Source organism: Pseudophryne corroboree, chromosome 12 (assembly GCF_028390025.1).
Source record: "Pseudophryne corroboree isolate aPseCor3 chromosome 12, aPseCor3.hap2, whole genome shotgun sequence".
Lineage (NCBI taxonomy): Eukaryota > Metazoa > Chordata > Amphibia > Anura > Myobatrachidae > Pseudophryne > Pseudophryne corroboree.
The window spans coordinates 160085690-160103945 of record NC_086455.1 but is presented as its reverse complement, the minus strand read 5'-3'; the positions used below and the strand labels follow the sequence as shown (position 1 = coordinate 160103945).

At 52.4% G+C, this 18256-nt stretch overlaps 2 protein-coding genes across 5 annotated transcripts in view; one reads left to right on the top strand and one right to left on the bottom strand.

Annotated features, from left to right (window-relative positions):
- AREL1 (apoptosis resistant E3 ubiquitin protein ligase 1) overlaps positions 1-11033 on the bottom strand; it is a 30628-nt gene extending 19595 nt beyond the window's left edge. Inside the window, exons 1-11 of one of the 3 annotated variants that reach the window (XM_063948312.1) lie at positions 10907-11033; positions 7323-7458; positions 6705-6931; positions 6301-6538; positions 6060-6223; positions 5796-5967; positions 5173-5390; positions 5016-5093; positions 2556-2697; positions 2157-2278; positions 888-963 (exon numbers count right to left, since the gene is read on the bottom strand). In XM_063948312.1, the coding sequence (XP_063804382.1) occupies positions 888-963; positions 2157-2278; positions 2556-2697; positions 5016-5093; positions 5173-5390; positions 5796-5967; positions 6060-6223; positions 6301-6538; positions 6705-6931; positions 7323-7338 (1453 nt within the window). In that variant the 5' untranslated portion in view covers positions 7339-7458; positions 10907-11033. Of the gene's footprint in view, positions 1-887; positions 964-2156; positions 2279-2555; positions 2698-5015; positions 5094-5172; positions 5391-5795; positions 5968-6059; positions 6224-6300; positions 6539-6704; positions 6932-7322; positions 7459-8245; positions 8266-9090; positions 9158-10906 lie in introns of those variants that run through there. The other 2 variants (XM_063948314.1, XM_063948315.1) reach the window with 2 other exon arrangements.
- Positions 11034-11056: 23 nt separating this feature from the next.
- Positions 11057-17444, top strand: FCF1 (FCF1 rRNA-processing protein). 2 transcript variants are annotated; one of them, XM_063948316.1, is made up of 8 exons: positions 11057-11145; positions 11961-12028; positions 12119-12190; positions 14985-15133; positions 15220-15292; positions 15929-16016; positions 16703-16797; positions 16890-17444. In XM_063948316.1, the coding sequence occupies exons 1-8, from the start codon at positions 11143-11145 to the stop codon at positions 16936-16938; spliced, it is 597 nt and encodes a 198-aa protein (XP_063804386.1). In that variant the 5' UTR covers positions 11057-11142; the 3' UTR covers positions 16939-17444. The 2 variants fall into 2 exon arrangements, with proteins under 2 accessions (XP_063804386.1, XP_063804387.1); XM_063948317.1 differs by having other exon boundaries at positions 11138-11216.
- The last annotated feature ends 812 nt before the right edge of the window (positions 17445-18256 follow it).

Genomic DNA, 18256 nt, shown 5'->3' with positions numbered 1-18256 from the left:
GCAGAGATTCTGAGTTGGATGGGGGAACATTCTGCACTGTAATTTAGAATGAAAGCAGACAGGTATCTATGTGTGACAGGCAGAAGCTGGCCGCTACCTGTGTGCATCGCTCCAAGGGGGTCATTCAGAGTTGATTGTTTAGCACAGCTACGATCATCTTACCTGACATGCGGGGGGACGCCCAGCACAGGGCTATCCCGCCCCGCATGTCAGTGCCGGCCCCCCCGCAGAAGTGCAAAGGCATCACACAGCGGCGATACCTTTGCACTTCAAGAGCAGCTCCCGGCCAGCGCAGCTTTAGCGTGCTGGCCGGGAGCTACTCATCGCTCCCCGGCCCGCAGCGGCTGCGTGTGACATCACGCAGCCGCTGCGGCCCGCCCCCCATTTGGTCCGGCCACGCCTGCGTTGGCCAGACTTCTCCCACGAAAAGCCGCCATTCCGCCCCTCCCGCCCAGCGATCGCCTCTGCCTGTCAATCAGGCAGAGGCGATCGCAGCCCTGCTACGGCCTTCGGCCGTCTGGCATGCCCCGGCGCACTACGGCGCATGCGCAGTAGGGACCCGTTCGCTCGGCTTCGACAAAAAGCAGCGAGCGAACGGGTCAGAATGACCCCCCAAAGCCGTCCGGTTCCTGTGTAACGAGCTGAAGCCATCTGTGTGCAACACGCTACAGCCGCCCGGTATGTATGCGCAACTTGCTGCAGCTGCCCGGTATCTGTGTGTGCAACGCTCTGCAGCCACTCGGTATCTGTCCAGATTGCGCTCGCCCCCTGCCTGTATTCTGGCGGCCGGGATCCCGGCGTCGTATGCTGACTGCCGGGATCCCAGCGACGTCTATCCAACGCATTCCGCTTCATAACATTCACTTCTCACACGCGCCAGCCCTTACCTTCTTCATCTTGAAAAATCACTTCAAAGTTTTTGCTCCAGTCCGAGGCAGAAAAGTTCCTTGTTGCTCTTAGTGACTGTAAGAAAAGTGGAGATAATGTGTATTTCTGGGAATTAAATCAATAACTGGGGAAAGTCTCCCAGATAAATAAGATGCAGACCCTCTGCATCAGTTACAAGTGACAGGTAGGTCCTCTGCATCAGTTACAGGGAACAGGTAGATGCCATGTATCAGTTATAAAGAGGCAGTAGATCCACTGAATATGTTTCAGAAATCCGGTAGACCCTCTTTATCAGTTAAAGGGAAACGGAGATCCTCTGCATCAGTTACAGGAAACCGGTAGCTCCTCTGCATCAGTTACAGGGAACCGTAGCTCCTCTGTATCAGTGACAGGAAACCGGTAGCTCCTCTGTATCAGTTACAGGAAACCGGTAGCTCCTCTGTATCAGTTACAGGAAACCGGTAGCTCCTCTGCATCAGTTACAGGAAACCGGTAGCTCCTCTATACCAGTTACAGGAAACCGGTAGCTCCTCTGCATCAGTTACAGAGAACCGGTAGCTCCTCTGTATCAGTTACAGGGAACCGGTAGCTCCTCTGTATCAGTTACAGGAAACCAGTAGCTCCTCTGTATCAGTTACAGGAAACCAGTAGCTCCTCTGCATCAGTTACAGAGAACCGGTAGCTCCTCTGTATCAGTTACAGGAAACCGGTAGATCATTGGTATCAATTATAGGGAACCGGCAAATCCTTTGTATCAGTGACAGAGAACCGGTAGATCCTTTATATCAGTGACAGGGAACCGATAGATCATCTATATCAATTATAGGGAACTGGTAGATCATCTATATCAATTATAGAGAACTGGTAGATCCTTTGTATCAGTGACCGGGAACCGGTAGATCCTCTTGATCAGTTAGTTACAGACAACCGGTAGATCCTTTATATCAGTAACAGGGAACCGGTAGCTCCTCTGTATCAGTTACAGGAAACCGGTAGATCATTGGTATCAATTATAGGGAACTGGTAGATCCTTTGTATCAGTGACAGGGAACCGGTAGATCCTCTTAATCAGTTACGGGGAACTGGAAAATACTATGTATCATGTAAGATAAATCTATTAATGTAGAGATGAGGTGTGTGTGGAATTTTCCGGAAAATAGTGAATGCATTGTACATTGTACGGAATACTTGTACTACTAAGTATTTATCACAGCACGAGAGCAGTGACCAGTACTGTTTAAGACCGTCCTGGCTCGCTTACTACTCACACTCTCCAGTAGCGAGTGTCTGCTCACTCTCAGGGTTATTTTGCTGCGGTTTTTCTTGCAATGAATGAGTTTCAGCTCCTTCTGGAAGAACGTGACTTTATCCTGGAACATCTCAGATCCACCTGGGAAAGGAAGTGACCGTGACACCCATCACTATAATCACGCTGTACCATATACACAGTTTATGTGTTCTTCCTAATCCGTCCACATTTTTTAACACCGTTCTACAGCCAATCCCATTTCATGTACAATGGCACACGCTGCGGAGACAGGCGTCTCCGGTGTGCAGTAGCCACACCCCCTGATCCCGCATGTTGAGACCCCTAGTGTAGGGGGTACGAGTTATTATGTAGCATGGATGTGACGGATATATGCACGACGCATACAATATTTTCTTACCAATATTCAGGTGCAGGAAACGGGTAAATGTTGCAGCCATAATGTTCCGGTCTTTGCAGCTGATCTCTATAGGAGGCTGCAGGCCATCGTCCACCTGTAAGGAGAGCAGTCCATGCAGGGGGTCTGGAGGGAGGTACAGGAACTGCAGGAAAGATTGGAGACACAATTACTGATAGAAGAGACTGGCTGGAGGGTTGTCCATGGAATGTTCACAGCATTACTGGAGAGTGCAGCCCACCAAATGGGGGAGGTGTGTCAGTGTGTGGGGTGCTACTGGTAAGAGAGACAGGCAGCAAGGGGTAAGTGCAGAGTACATTGGTAGGAAAGACAGGCAGCATGGGGTAAGTGCAGAGTACATTGGTAGGACAGACAGGCAGCATGGGGTAAGTGCAGAGTACATTAGTAGGACAGACAGGCAGCATGGGGTAAGTGCAGAGTACATTGGTAGGACAGACAGGCAGTATGGGGTAAGTGCAGAGTACATTGGTAGGACAGACAGGCAGCATGGGGTAAGTGCAGAGTACATTGGTAGGACAGACAGGCAGCATGGGGTAAGTGCAGAGTACAATGGTAGGACAGACAGGCAGCATGGGGTAAGTGCAGAGTACAATGGTAGGACAGACAGGCAGCAAGGGGTAAGTGCAGAGTACAGACAGATGAGAGAGTGCAGAGACAGGCAGCATGGGGTAAGTATAGAGTACTGACAGATGAGAGAGTGCAGAGGATAGGTCAGAGAGACAGCAGGGGGTAAGTATAGAGTACAGACAGATGCGAGAGTGCAGAGGGTAGAACAGAGACAGACAGCAGGGGGTAAGTATAGAGTACAGACAGATGAGAGAGTGCAGATAGGACAGAGACAGACAGCAGGGGTAAGTATAGAGTACAGACAGATGAGAGAGTGCAGAGAGTAGAACAGAGACAGACAGCAGGAGGTAAGTATAGAGTACAGACAGATGAGAGTGCAGAGGGTAGAACAGAGACAGACAGCAGGAGGTAAGTTTAGAGTACAGACAGATGAGAGAGTGCAGAGGATAGGACAGAGACAGACAGCAGGGGGTAAGTATAGAGTACAGACAGATGAGAGTGCAGAGGGTAGAACAGAGACAGACAGCAGGAGGTAAGTATAGAGTACAGACAGATGAGAGAGTGCAGCGGATAGGACAGAGACAGACAGCAGGGGGTAAGTATAGAGTACAGACAGATGAGAGTGCAGAGGGTAGAACAGAGACAGACAGCAGGAGGTAAGTATAGAGTACAGACAGATGAGAGAGTGCAGAGGATAGGACAGAGACAGACAGCAGGGGGTAAGTATAGAGTACAGACAGATGAGAGAGTGCAGAGAGTAGAACAGAGACAGACAGCAGGAGGTAAGTATGGAGTACAGACAGATGAGAGTGCAGAGGATAGGACAGAGACAGACAGCCGGAGGTAAGTATAGAGTACAGACAGATGAGAGAGTGCAGAGGGTAGAACAGAGACAGCGACAGCAGGAGGTAAGTATAGAGTACAGACAGATGAGAGAGCAGAGGATAGGACAGAGACAGACAGCAGGAGGTAAGTATAGAGTACAGACAGATGAGAGAGTGCAGAGGATAGGACAGAGACAGACAGCAGGTGGTAAGTATAGAGTACAGACAGATGAGAGAGTGCAGAGGATAGGACAGAGACAGACAGCAGGGGGTAAGTATAGAGTACAGACAGATGAGAGAGTGCAGAGGATAGGACAGAGACAGACAGCAGGAGGTAAGTATAGAGTACAGACAGATGAGAGAGTGCAGAGGATAGGACAGAGACAGACAGCAGGTGGTAAGTATAGAGTACAGACAGATGAGAGAGTGCAGAGGATAGGACAGAGACAGACAGCAGGGGTAAGTATAGAGTACAGACAGATGAGAGAGTGCAGAGGATAGGACAGAGACAGACAGCAGGTGGTAAGTATAGAGTACAGACAGATGAGAGAGTGCAGAGGATAGGACAGAGACAGGCAGCAGGGGGTAAGTATAGAGTACAGACAGATGAGAGAGTGCAGAGGATAGGACAGAGACAGACAGCAGGGGTAAGTATAGAGTACAGACAGATGAGAGAGTGCAGAGGATAGGACAGAGACAGACAGCAGGTGGTAAGTATAGAGTACAGACAGATGAGAGAGTGCAGAGGATAGGACAGAGACAGACAGCAGGTGGTAAGTATAGAGTACAGACAGATGAGAGAATGCAGAGGATAGGACAGAGACAGACAGCAGGTGGTAAGTATAGAGCACAGACAGATGCAGGCAGCGAGGGGTAATTGTAGAGGACAGATGAGAGCGCAGGGCATACGTCAGAGACAGAACGAAGATATATCTATATCTAAGCTAAAGAATAACCGTGTGCTATACAGAAGGGGCTGAGGTGCGCAATCAGTGTTGGGTATAATACACGCAGGACAGAGAAGGAACAACGAGGAAAGACTCCAGCTCACCTTGGTCCCAGGACACACTCGGAAAGTGAAGAGACGCCAGGGAATTATCCGCAAGTAAAACTCTTTTACTGACAATTGCTGCAATAGACATGACAGAGATCAGGATACAAGACTAAGCAGCTGCTCCCATCACTTCACAGCAAGAACGCCTACTCACCTTAGGGGAGATGTAGAAATAGACCTTCTTAGGTTTCTTCATCCTTTCTGGAGCATTTCCACTAAGCGAGGAGCAGGCCTCCTCTTTCTGGCTGGGGGACGAGGGGCTCTGCTGCCCAGAGACATTTGGCGGACTTGAAGGAGGGTAAAGGTAACCCTCAAAGAAAACTCCTACTCCAGATCGCGACACATTAGTATCCACAGACGCCTTCTCAGCATCTACAGACACAAAGTGACAGCTCACGTGGATGGAGATGGCAGGAAAGCATCTACAGACACAAAGTGACAGCTCACGTGGATGGAGATGGCAGGGAAACCCCGGCACAAATAAAAGGTAAAGAGGGAAGAGTTCAAGCCCACGTTCCTTGCTGTGGATGGCGCTGGTCTGACTCCAAGACACCGTGACCCAAGAGAGACAGAATGCTACAAGGGGTGCAAGGTCTGTACTATGGACATCTGAGATGAGCGGATTCGGTTTTACTCGGTTTTCAAAACCGACCCTTATTGGCTATCCAAAACACGTGACATCCGTGAGCCAATTAGATGCTCTTTTGAGAACCGAGTAAAACCGAACCCGCTCATCTCTAGAAGATACATGCACTACACACAAGAGGAGAACCTCACCACTCAGAACAATGATATTGAAGTGTCCGTTGCCGACAGGTTGTCCCTGGTAACGTAGCGTGGCCTGGAAACATCCCGTCTGGAGTAGAGTGAGGTGCAGCAGAACCCGGTTCTGTTTCCCATTACAGACAGTTGTCTGGCAGCAGCCGTCAGCCATACCCACGACGCCAAGCTAGCGGGAGATAAAGAGGTCAATTCACAGGAATTTAGGAGAATGGCACGAGCCCTCCCCAGCTCCTCCTTCCATAGAGTCATCCTGCTGACCTCGCTCAGGCTCAAGGTGTAGCTCTCCAGGCCTCTCACACTGTCACAAGCTGGGTTGCCATACTGATCACGCGGCGCGATCTGCAGCAGATGCTGCTCTCCGCAGGTCAGGACCAGTGTGGAAAAGTGGCCGACAATCTGCGTCTTTGCTGGGACTACCACACCTACAAGGGACAAGCGGTGATATCCCAGCCACAGTAAGGAACAACTATTCTTTACTCGTTTTACATTCCCCGCTTACCTGGGTGGAAGACCTTGTAGTAAGGGCTATTTCCAACATTGAGACCTCCAACACTGACACTGATCTGATATCTCCCAGACCTCCGTACTGTGAAGGCAACTTTTACCACATTTCTCAGGGGATTCTGCACAACCTCCAGAGTCACCGGGACGTCAAGCGAAAGCTCAGTGTGCGAGACCCGGATCCGCAGGGCGCCAGTCCCCATGACTGGGAACGGGTGTCCATTCCTGTAAAACAACTGGGAAGCAAAAGCATTAGACAGCAGCGTCAGGAGAGACAGGGGCAGCGGAGACAGCTGGGCAGAGAACACAGAGTGTATAGAGGGGCGGAGCAGCAAGACAAGGTGAGAGGACAACACAGAAGAAAAATGCTGGAACATAGGACGCAGGTTGCAGCCTACTTACATGCACTCGAAATCCCATGGACTGTCCCACCTCGCAGGGCTCATTCCAGTCCCATGACACCTGGCAGGAGCGGGGCTCCAGGTATTTTCCCCGCACATAGTTGTATATGGTACGCTCCGTGCCACGTTCCCGCCCGTCATGATGCCAGAAGGTAAGGACTCTGGAACTTAGTTCAAACAGGAACTTAATGGTGATCAAAAGCACGCACATCAAGCCCGTGACACTGCCTGCGGGTGACACAAGCAGATGGTGAGAATTTGGTCACAATAAAGAGTCCTGTGCCAGGGTGTAAGGAGAACATCAGCATCCACTGCATACATACTGTACAATGCACATAATAGTCATCCAGGGAATCTGATAAGTGGAAATTAGGTCCATCATCAGCGGGTGGAGTGACGTGGAAGCTAGCAATCTGAGTCATGAACACATCATAGAGTCTCAGTTTCCTGCACTGTGTTTAGTGTTTGGTCAGGGGATAAAAACCACCCCCGAGCAGGAATCACAGACATTGCATGCACACACTGTTCTGTGAGGATGGAAAACATCTTTGTGCAGATGGACAGCACAAGGGAAAGGAGCATATTACAGAGACTCATGACCTCAATGTCTGGTACTCACCAATAATGTACAACATCAGTGCGCAGAACGAAAGGTGATTTCTTCATAGCATCTCCACCTGGACATGTCTTGGAAAAGCCCGAGATTATCTTCTGCTGAGAGAGACCTCTACATCCTCACGTAAGGATATGGAAACCTACAGAGAGATAGTCAATTACTAGAAGACTCCCTCCCCACCTCTATTGCGATGCCTATGCTCCCATTCCCAAACTTTACTCTGATCCCAAATATAAAGTGCAATGGAATATCCCTACTCTCCCTCTGACCCTTATTCACCCTTCCTAACCTTTACTGTGACTTCTAATCACCCCTCCCCCTGCACTCTAACCCTTATTCAACCCTCTCCGTCTTTATTATGACCCCTTTCCTTTGCTCTAACCATTACTCAACCACCCCAACCTTTTGCTCTTATTCATCTCTCCCCACCTTCATTCTGGTCTCTACTCACCCCTCCATTTATTGTGTTACTGCACTAAGAAATGCTCCCTTCTTCCTCCCCAACACCCACTCACCCCATCGCCTGCTCCCTGCTCCCCAACACCTACTCAACCCATCACCTGCTCCCTGCTCCCCAACACCCACTCAATCCATCGCCTGCTCCCTGCTCCCCAACACCCACTCAACCCATCGCCTGCTCCCCAACACCCACTCAACCCATCGCCTGCTCCCCAACACCCACTCAACCCATCGCCTGCTACCTTCTCCCAAACACCCACTCACCCCATCACCAGCTTCCCTTTCCCCCTCCCCAACACCCACTCACCCCATTGCCTGCTCCCTGCTCCCCAACACCCACTCACCCCATCGCCTGCTACCTTCTCCCCAACACCCACTCACCCCATTGCCTGCTTCCCTTTCCCCCTCCCCAACACCCACTCACCCAATCGACTGCTTCCCTTTCCCCCTCCCCAACACCCACTCACCCCATCGCCTGCTTCCCTTTCCCCCTCCCAAACACCCACTCACCCAATCGACTGCTTCCCTTTCCCCCTCCCCAACCCCACTCACCCCATCGCCTGCTCCCCTCTCTCCCTCCCCAACACCCACTCACCCCATCGCCTGCTCCCCTCTCTCCCTCCCCAACACCCACTCACCCCATCGCCTGCACCCTTCTCCCCAACACCCACTCACCCCATCGCCTGATTCCCTTCTGCCCCTCCCCAACATCCACTCACCTCATCGCCTGCTTCCCTTTTTCCCAACACCCACTCACCCCATCGCCTGCTCCCATCTCTCCCTCCCCAACACCCACTCACCCCATCGCCTGTTCCCTTCTTCCCAACACCCACTCACCCCATCATCTGTTCCCCTCTCTCCCTCCCCAACACCCACTCACCCCATCACCTGTTCCCCTCTCTCCCTCCCCAACACCCACTCATCCCATCACCTGTTCCCATCTCTCCCTCCCCAACACCCACTCACCCCATCACCTGCTTCCCTTCTCCTCAACACCCACTCACCCCAGTGCCTGCTCCCCAACACCCACTCACCCCATCGCCTGTTCCCTTCTCCCCAACACTCACTCACCCCAGTGCCTGCTGCCCAACACCCACTCACCCCATCGCCTGCTCCCTTCTCCCCAACACCCACTCACCCCATCGCCTGCTCCTTTCTCCCCAACACACACTCACCCCATCGCCTGCTCCCTTCTCCCCAGCACCCCATCACCTGCTTCCCTTCTCCCCAACACCCACTCACCCCAGTGCCTGCTCCCTTCTCCCCAACACCCACTCATCCCATCGCTTGCCCCCTTCTCCCCAGCACTCACCCCATCGCCTGCTTCCCTTCTGCCCCTCTTCTCATCCTTTCACCTACGCACAATTTCCCCTCTCACCCCATCACCTGCTTCCCTTCTCCCCAACACCCACTCACCCCAGTGCCTGCTCCCTTCTCCCCAACACCTACTCAACCCATCACCTGCTCCCTGCTCCCCAACACCCACTCAACCCATCGCCTGCTCCCTGCTCCCCAACACCCACTCAACCTATCGCCTGCTCCCCAACACCCACTCAACCCATCGCCTGCTCCCCAACACCCACTCAACCCATCGCCTGCTCCCCAACACCCACTCAACCCATCGCCTGCTACCTTCTCCCAAACACCCACTCACCCCATCACCAGCTTCCCTTTCCCCCTCCCCAACACCCACTCACCCCATTGCCTGCTCCCTAACACCCACTCACCCCATCGCCTGCTACCTTCTCCCCAACACCCACTCACCCCATCGCCTGCTTCCCTTTCCCCCTCCCCAACACCCACTCACCCCATCGCCTGCTTCCCTTTCCCCCTCCCAAACACCCACTCACCCAATCGACTGCTTCCCTTTCCCCCTCCCCAACCCCACTCACCCCATCGCCTGCTCCCCTCTCTCCCTCCCCAACACCCACTCACCCCATCGCCTGCTCCCCTCTCTCCCTCCCCAACACCCACTCACCCCATCGCCTGCACCCTTCTCCCCAACACCCACTCACCCCATCGCCTGATTCCCTTCTGCCCCTCCCCAACATCCACTCACCTCATCGCCTGCTTCCCTTTTTCCCAACACCCACTCACCCCATCGCCTGCTCCCATCTCTCCCTCCCCAACACCCACTCACCCCATCGCCTGTTCCCTTCTTCCCAACACCCACTCACCCCATCATCTGTTCCCCTCTCTCCCTCCCCAACACCCACTCACCCCATCACCTGTTCCCCTCTCTCCCTCCCCAACACCCACTCATCCCATCACCTGTTCCCATCTCTCCCTCCCCAACACCCACTCACCCCATCACCTGCTTCCCTTCTCCTCAACACCCACTCACCCCAGTGCCTGCTCCCCAACACCCACTCACCCCATCGCCTGTTCCCTTCTCCCCAACACCCACTCACCCCAGTGCCTGCTGCCCAACACCCACTCACCCCATCGCCTGCTCCCTTCTCCCCAACACCCACTCACCCCATCGCCTGCTCCTTTCTCCCCAACACACACTCACCCCATCGCCTGCTCCCTTCTCCCCAGCACCCAATCACCCCATCACCTGCTTCCCTTCTCCCCAACACCCACTCACCCCAGTGCCTGCTCCCTTCTCCCCAACACCCACTCACCTCATCGCCTGCTTCCCTTTTTCCCAACACCCACTCACCCCATCGCCTGCTCCCATCTCTCCCTCCCCAACACCCACTCACCCCATCGCCTGCTTCCCTTCTCCTCAACACCCACTCACCCCAGTGCCTGCTCCCCAACACCCACTCACCCCATCGCCTGTTCCCTTCTCCCCAACACCCACTCACCCCAGTGCCTGCTGCCCAACACCCACTCACCCCATCGCCTGCTCCCTTCTCCCCAACACCCACTCACCCCATCGCCTGCTCCTTTCTCCCCAACACACACTCACCCCATCGCCTGCTCCCTTCTCCCCAGCACCCAATCACCCCATCACCTGCTTCCCTTCTCCCCAACACCCACTCACCCCAGTGCCTGCTCCCTTCTCCCCAACACCCACTCATCCCATCGCTTGCCCCCTTCTCCCCAGCACTCACCCCATCGCCTGCTTCCCTTCTGCCCCTCTTCTCATCCTTTCACCTACGCACAATTTCCCCTCTCACCTCTGAGGTGTCATGCAGGGGTGAAAGGTCACCGACTCCCTCCCCTGTTTGTTTTGGTTCCCGACGTCAGATGACAGAGAGAGCCGGTTCCGGTTATGTGGGCGGGATTTCCGGAACGAGGTGCCAATCTGTCGTTACTATGGTAACCGGCAGGGAGAAGCTCTACGGGAGGTTGGCGATGACGTAGTAGTCGTGCGACGGGACACAGCAGCAGCAGCAGCAGCAGCAGCAGCAGCATGGTACGGAGGGATGGTGCCCGCTGTGGGGGGAAGGGGGCATCATTATCCACAGGAGAAGGGCTCAGAGCTCGGTATGTGCTGCCTGGGACAGACTCCTGGGTATTGGGGGCACCCTGTATGGGGATGTCACTGGTGTCAGGATATTGGGGGCACCCTATATGGGGGGAGGGGGTAACGCGTGTCAGGATATTGGGGGCACGCTGTATGGCAGAGGTCACAGGTCTCGGGATATTGAAGTTACATTGCATAGGAGGGGTCATAGGTGTCTGGACATTGAGCTCACCCTATTTGGGGAGGGGTCTCAGGTGTCAGAATATTGGTGTCACCCTATATGGGGGAGGGGGTAACGCGTGTCAGGATATTGGGGGCACGTTGTGTGGCAGAGGTCACAGGTCTCGGGATATTGCATAGGAGGGGTCACAGGTGTCTGGACGTTGCGGTCACTCTGGGGAAATAACAGGTGTCTGGCAATTGTCGCCTTATCTGGGGGAGTTCTAAGTTTCTGGTGATTGGGGTATGCTATTTAGTCTTGTTTGCATGGGATTTGGGGGTAATGCGGTAATTGCCACTTTTGGGGTACAGATCTGTTTCTTGTGTCTCAGGAGACGCAGTTTCTCACTTCAGTCATTGTTTTTTCTCTACTTGGCGAGTGGTAAAACTTTGCAGTCCTCTCTGTCTGTTCAGTGCAGTCACAGTTTCGGCTATGGTTTATTGTCAGATCCACACCCTACACGGAGGCTGCGGTGTGTCCCTGTGAGGGACGTAGGGGTTTATCTCTTTTCCGGTTACATCTATAAACTACTTTTTGTTTTCAGGGGAAGCAAAAGAAAACTAGGAAATATGCCGTGATGAAAAAGCGGATTAGCCTCAATGATCAGCGCATGTGAGTGGGGTAATTGTGGGCACCAGGGGCTATAAATATACACTATGAATATACACTGTGTGTCTCGTGCTCATTCCTCTTTTTCTCTAGTAAAGAGAGCGATCGGGCGAAGACTCAGCAGAAGAAGGAGAAAGATCTGAGTGCCATAAAAGAGAGAGAAGTGTAAGTTTTATTTTCTGGCAATATCTGTATAACACCCAAAATGTATTCTTTGTGTGGACAGAGGGGTTCGGTATGGATTACCAGCGGGCGGTTTGCTGGCTTTCAAAATCCAGACAGCGGCATCCCGCCCACCAGAATGCCGGGAGCGGGGCGAGCGCTAAGAGTCCCCTTGCGGGATTGGTGGCTCGCTGCGCTCGCCACAGGATCTATTCCCGCCCTGTGGGTGTGTGGACACTTGTGAGTGGAAAAAGCCCTGTTGCACTGGGATTCCGGCCGGCAGATTTCTTGGCTGTCGGGATTCCAGCATCAGTATCCTGTCCGTTGGAATCCCGGCAGTTGGTAAATTAAATGCGTCCTGGACAGAGAACCCTTTATTAGCTAATTATCATCCAGCAGACGGTTTGCTTATTCTAACGAGTAATGCCTCCCCCAGTCATGAGCCCAACTTTCTCCATGAGGTCCCTCTGTATTCCTCCCCTGACATGAGCCCCCTGACCTGCTCTCATCATGAGGTCCCTCTGTATTCCTCCCCCGACATGAGCCCCCTGACCTGCTCTCATCATGAGGTCCCTCTGTATTCCTCCCCAGACATGAGCCCCCTGACCTGCTCTCTTCATGAGGTCCCTCTGTATTCCTCCCCTGACATGAGCCCCCTGACCTGCTCTCTTCATGAGGTCCCTCTGTATTCCTCCCCAGACATGAGCCCCCGTCCTGCTCTCTTCATGAGGTCCCTCTGTATTCCTCCCCTGACATGAGCCCCCTGACCTGCTCTCTTCATGAGGTCCCTCTGTATTCCTACCCTGACATGAGCCCCCGTCCTGCTCTCTTCATGAGGTCCCTCTGTATTCCTCCCCTGACATGAGCCCCCATCCCTGCTCTCTTCATGAGGTCCCTCTGTATTCCTCCCCTGACATGAGCCCCCTGACCTGCTCTCTTCATGAGGTCCCTCTGTATTCCTCCCCTGACATGAGCCCCCTGACCTGCTCTCTTCATGAGGCCCCTCTGTATTCCTACCCTGACATGAGCCCCCAGCCCTGCTCTCTTCATGAGGTCCCTCTGTATTCCTCCCCTGACATGAGCCCCCTGACCTGCTCTCTTCATGAGGTCCCTCTGTATTCCTCCCCTGACATGAGCCCCCTGACCTGCTCTCTTCATGAGGCCCATCTGTATTCCTACCCTGACATGAGCCCCCGTCCTGCTCTCTTCATGAGGTCCCTCTGTATTCCTACCCTGACATGAGCCCCCTGACCTGCTCTCTTCATGAGGTCCCTCTGTATTCCTCCCCTGACATGAGCCCCCGTCCTGCTCTCTTCATGAGGTCCCTCTGTATTCCTCCCCTGACATGAGCCCCCTGACCTGCTCTCTTCATGAGGTCCCTCTGTATTCCTCCCCTGACATGAGCCCCCAGCCCTGCTCTCTTCATGAGGTCCCTCTGTATTCCTCCCCAGACATGAGCCCCCAGCCCTGCTCTCTTCATGAGGTCCCTCTGTATTCCTCCCCTGACATGAGCCCCCTGACCTGCTCTCTTCATGAGGTCCCTCTGTATTCCTCCACTGACATGAGCCCCCTGACCTGCTCTTCATGAGGTCCCTCTGTATTCCTACCCTGACATGAGCCCCCGTCCTGCTCTCTTCATGAGGTCCCTCTGTATTCCTACCCTGACATGAGCCCCCTGACCTGCTCTCTTCATGAGGTCCCTCTGTATTCCTCCCCTGACATGAGCCCCCGTCCTGCTCTCTTCATGAGGTCCCTCTGTATTCCTCCCCTGACATGAGCCCCCGTCCTGCTCTCTTCATGAGGTCCCTCTGTGTTCCTCCCCTGACATGAGCCCCCTGACCTACTCTCTTCATGAGGTCCCTCTGTATTCCTCCCCTGACATGAGCCCCCGTCCTGCTCTCTTCATGAGGTCCCTCTATTCCTACCCTGACATGAGCCCCCTGACCTGCTCTCTTCATGAGGTCCCTCTGTATTCCTCCCCTGACATGAGCCCCCGTCCTGCTCTCTTCATGAGGTCCCTCTGTATTCCTCCCCTGACATGAGCCCCCATCCCTGCTCTCTTCATGAGGTCCCTCTGTGTTCCTCCCCTGGCATGAGCCCCCTGACCTACTCTCTTCATGAGGTCCCTCCGTATTCCTCTCCTGACATTGTCACCCCACCCTGCTCTCTTCATAAGGTCCCTCTGTATCCTTCCTGCTGCTCTTTGTGGATGACGGGTGCTCTGCGAAATTGGTCTAACTACTGGGACTATCCTGTAAAGTGAAAGCCAGGTCCCAAAGGTGTCTGACCTGACAGCGTGTTACTGGAATCTGCGTGGTGGGTAGAGAGTCCAGCGGTATTTTCTGCACTCTCCTTGCCCATGCAGACCCACTCTATCAGAAGGCAGTTTGTTGTCCATGAAAGTTCGCCTCTAGTGGTTCTCGTTCTGGGGTGAGAGGCGTAGTGACAGGTGATTCAAGAGCCCCAGCAAATAGAAGACGCTCAGGATCCCACTTGGGGCCACTTTGGACTAATTCAGATATTCAGTTTTTAGTGGATTCGGTGTCAAATTTGCATTGGATAGAATACGTTGTGACAATATAAAGATATATACAGTAACTGGTCATTTGAGATGGGGTGGGACAGGGTTACAGTAAGACTTAACTAATCTGAACATAAGCATGCTGTATGTTTTAGCTTTTTCTGTGGTTTCAGCCGCTGGTTCTGTTTTCATGTTGTCTTTTGACTTTTTTTCCCCATTGTTTTTACTGTTATGTCCTTTTGACAACAAAATGATTGACAGCCGCTCTCTTGTTAGTCCCCAGGTTCCATCCTGCCTCTTCTTCCAATATAACACTAATCTGGGTCCCCCTTACTATGTCCTGGTGGATACGAACTTCATTAACTTCTCTATCAAAGCCAAGCTGGATATTGTACAGTCCATGATGGATTGTCTCTATGCCAAGTGTAAGTATCCCCTCTTATGTACCTAGCGTGTTCGCTGCGGGATCTCTGCGTGTTTCTGATTCTATTCTTCTGTTACCATATGGCAGGTGTTCCATGTATCACCGACTGCGTCATGGCGGAGCTGGAGAAACTGGGACAAAAATACAGAGTAGCTCTCAGGTAAGTGAGAGGTCCGTGCATCTGCCGGGAATGCAGCGGCTGATAGTCCCAAAAGAAGGATGGGTCTGGTTGTCTGATCGGGTTGGGTAGGGGAGAACGGCGAGCGGTATCCTGGCGTTCTGAGGTCGCCACAGATTCTATTCCCACTCTGGGCGTCTGCCGGCAGGGTTTCCAGCACTGCGCCAGCATGCTGTTGGACTTCCTGTAAGGGCTGTCCGCGCTGCTTAGTACATATGGCGCTGAGCCCCGGAAGCACAGACCAATCCCTATGTCCATTGCATGGATTCGCTACTCCCTGTAGCGGCGACGAGTAGAAACTTGCTGACTGTGCTACAAGGTCGCAGGAACCAGACTGCCCAGTTCAGGCTGAACTTGGGTGTTATGTTGGCAGACCTCTTCTGACTGCCAGCTTCCACCACAACGAGAAAACCCATCTCCTTTCTCACGCTCGGTGAGTGATATATAGTTCTAGCTGCAAAACACAGAGGCGAAAAAAAATGGAACATAAAAAGAATGTCTTAGGTACGGCACGGTGGCACAGAAGTGTGCGGCTGTGCTCCTTGCTTGTGTAATGCAGTATGTGGGCACCGCTTACATACTTCTCTGTGTACATCGTGATAATTGTGTCTCTCGTAGGATCGCCAAGGACCCAACATTTGAGAGACTGCCGTGCACTCACAAGGGAACCTATGCAGATGACTGTCTCGTCCAGAGAGTTACTCAGGTAAGTAACAGGTTAATGTTACGTTGTGTGTCTGACTGTAGAGTCTGTGAACATGTTTGTGACTTAGAGGGTCATTCCGAGTTGATCATAGCTGCGCTAAATGTAGCACAGCTACGATCATCTTCCCTGACATGCGGGGGGACGCCCAGCACAGGGCTAGTCCGCCCCGCATGTCAGTGCCGCCCCTCCCTCACACAAATACAAAAGCATCGCACAGCGGCGATGCTTTTGTATTTCAGGAGTAACTCCCGGCCAGCACAGCTCTTGCGGCTGGCCGGGAGTTGTTAGTCGCTGCTGCAGCGTCTGCGCGAGACGTCACGCAGCCGCCGCGGCATGCCCCCCTCCCCCCCAAACGGTCCGGCCACGCCTGCGTTGGCCGGACCGCGCCTCCTAAACGGCGTCTTAACGCCGCCATTCAGCCTTCTCCCGTCCAGCGACCGCCTCTGTCTCAGAGGCAATCTCTAGACAGCAACGACTGCCATGCGGGCACCGGTGCATGCACAGTTCCGACCCGATCGCTGCAATAAACTGCAGCGAGAGATCGGGTCGGAATGACCCCCATAGTACTAGGTGGAGGGGGGATAAACATGGCAGTAGGCTGTTATGCATAACTGGATGACCTTCATGGACCTGTAAAAAGAATGACACCACGGCGTTCTCTGACTTTCTCCATGTCGTTTCAACAGCACAAATGCTACATTGTGGCCACAGTGGACCGAGACCTGAAAAGGAGAATCCGAAAGATTCCTGGCGTTCCTATCATGTACATTTCAAACCACAGGTAATAACCAGGTTCCCTCCCTTGGCCAACGGTTCCCAAGTATATTGTGGGGCTTCCCCAGTGGCCTAATATTGGTATTGTCTCTCCCGTAGGTATAATATTGAGAGGATGCCGGATGACTACGGAGCTCCGCGCTTTTAGGGTTCTGGTCTCTCTTACTATGGAGCTCTAGATTTGGACCATTTCCGCATTGAAGATTTGTGGCCGATCTATTGTCCCGTCTTCTGCACCTTGGGCAGTACACAGTAATATTGCTTTCATCAAGTGCCTCCAAAAGACCCTACACAGAGCAGAGATGTCATTTTCGGTGACAGGGTTGTATAATCTTTGGGAGCTGGAGCTCCTCACCTGTAAAGCCACATAGCCGCAGCAAAGCGCAGCAGTGTTTCGGTACATTGGCCCTCATTCCGAGTTGATCGCTCGCTAGCTATTTTTTGCAGAGCAGCGATCAGATGGTCACCGCCTCTATGGGAGTGTATTTTCGTTTTGCAAGTGTGCGAACACTTGTGCAGCCGAGCGAGACGAAAAACTTTTGACATCAATGTATTTGTGGATGAATTGTTTTCAACCAGTAATAAAGTTTCCCATGTATATAAACCGGTATCGAATAAAAGTTTTATAGGAGTAAATGAAAGATTCCTACATCAGTCTGTGTTTCTCAAGTTTGTAGTCTCTTTTAGCGGGTCATATTGTCAGTGGCAACTTTAGTAGGCGCACGTGCTTGTTTGTGCAAATCGGCCAATCATGCAGAAGCAACTCTAGCCTTAATAGCTTTCAGAAAAAGGGTCAAGAGGTTCAGTTGTTGTTCAGACCCTGTAGCAGAATTGGGAAGAAATGTGACTTTGTCAGTGGGATTATTGTTGCTCTCAGGCAGGGTGGTTTGGTGTATGAGAAGCTGCCGATATTCTGGGATTTTAATGATGGGTAGGTAAAAGTAACTCAACTATGTGATACACGATGTTATGAAAAAGAGCATCTGTGAATACAGCAAGTCGCACCTTAAAGATGATGGCATACAGCAGCGGAAGACCACGCCCGATCCCACTACTGTCACCTAAGAACAAGAACATATGGAGAAACAGAAAAACAACATTAGTGATTTAAAGTCTAGTATAATAAGGAGAAACAGACAACTAAAGAAAATCGGAAATAAACTAATATAATATGTCGACAAACCAGTGGGTGTGGGTAAGCAATGATTATCAGTGTGTGCAAAATAATCCTACACAAAAACCCATATAACGTATGAATAACCTTCGTTTGGGTCCACGGGGGCAAAAAACAGGGATAACGGTAATGATTTAAGTGACGTACAGACTAAAAAAGGCTCAACACCATAAAAAAGGGATCTGTACTATACAAATACAGATTGACATATGATAATGTCAAATATTACCTTAAAACATAAAGATATACACTATTACCGTGGAGCCGCTATGGCCGCTAGACTTATTACACA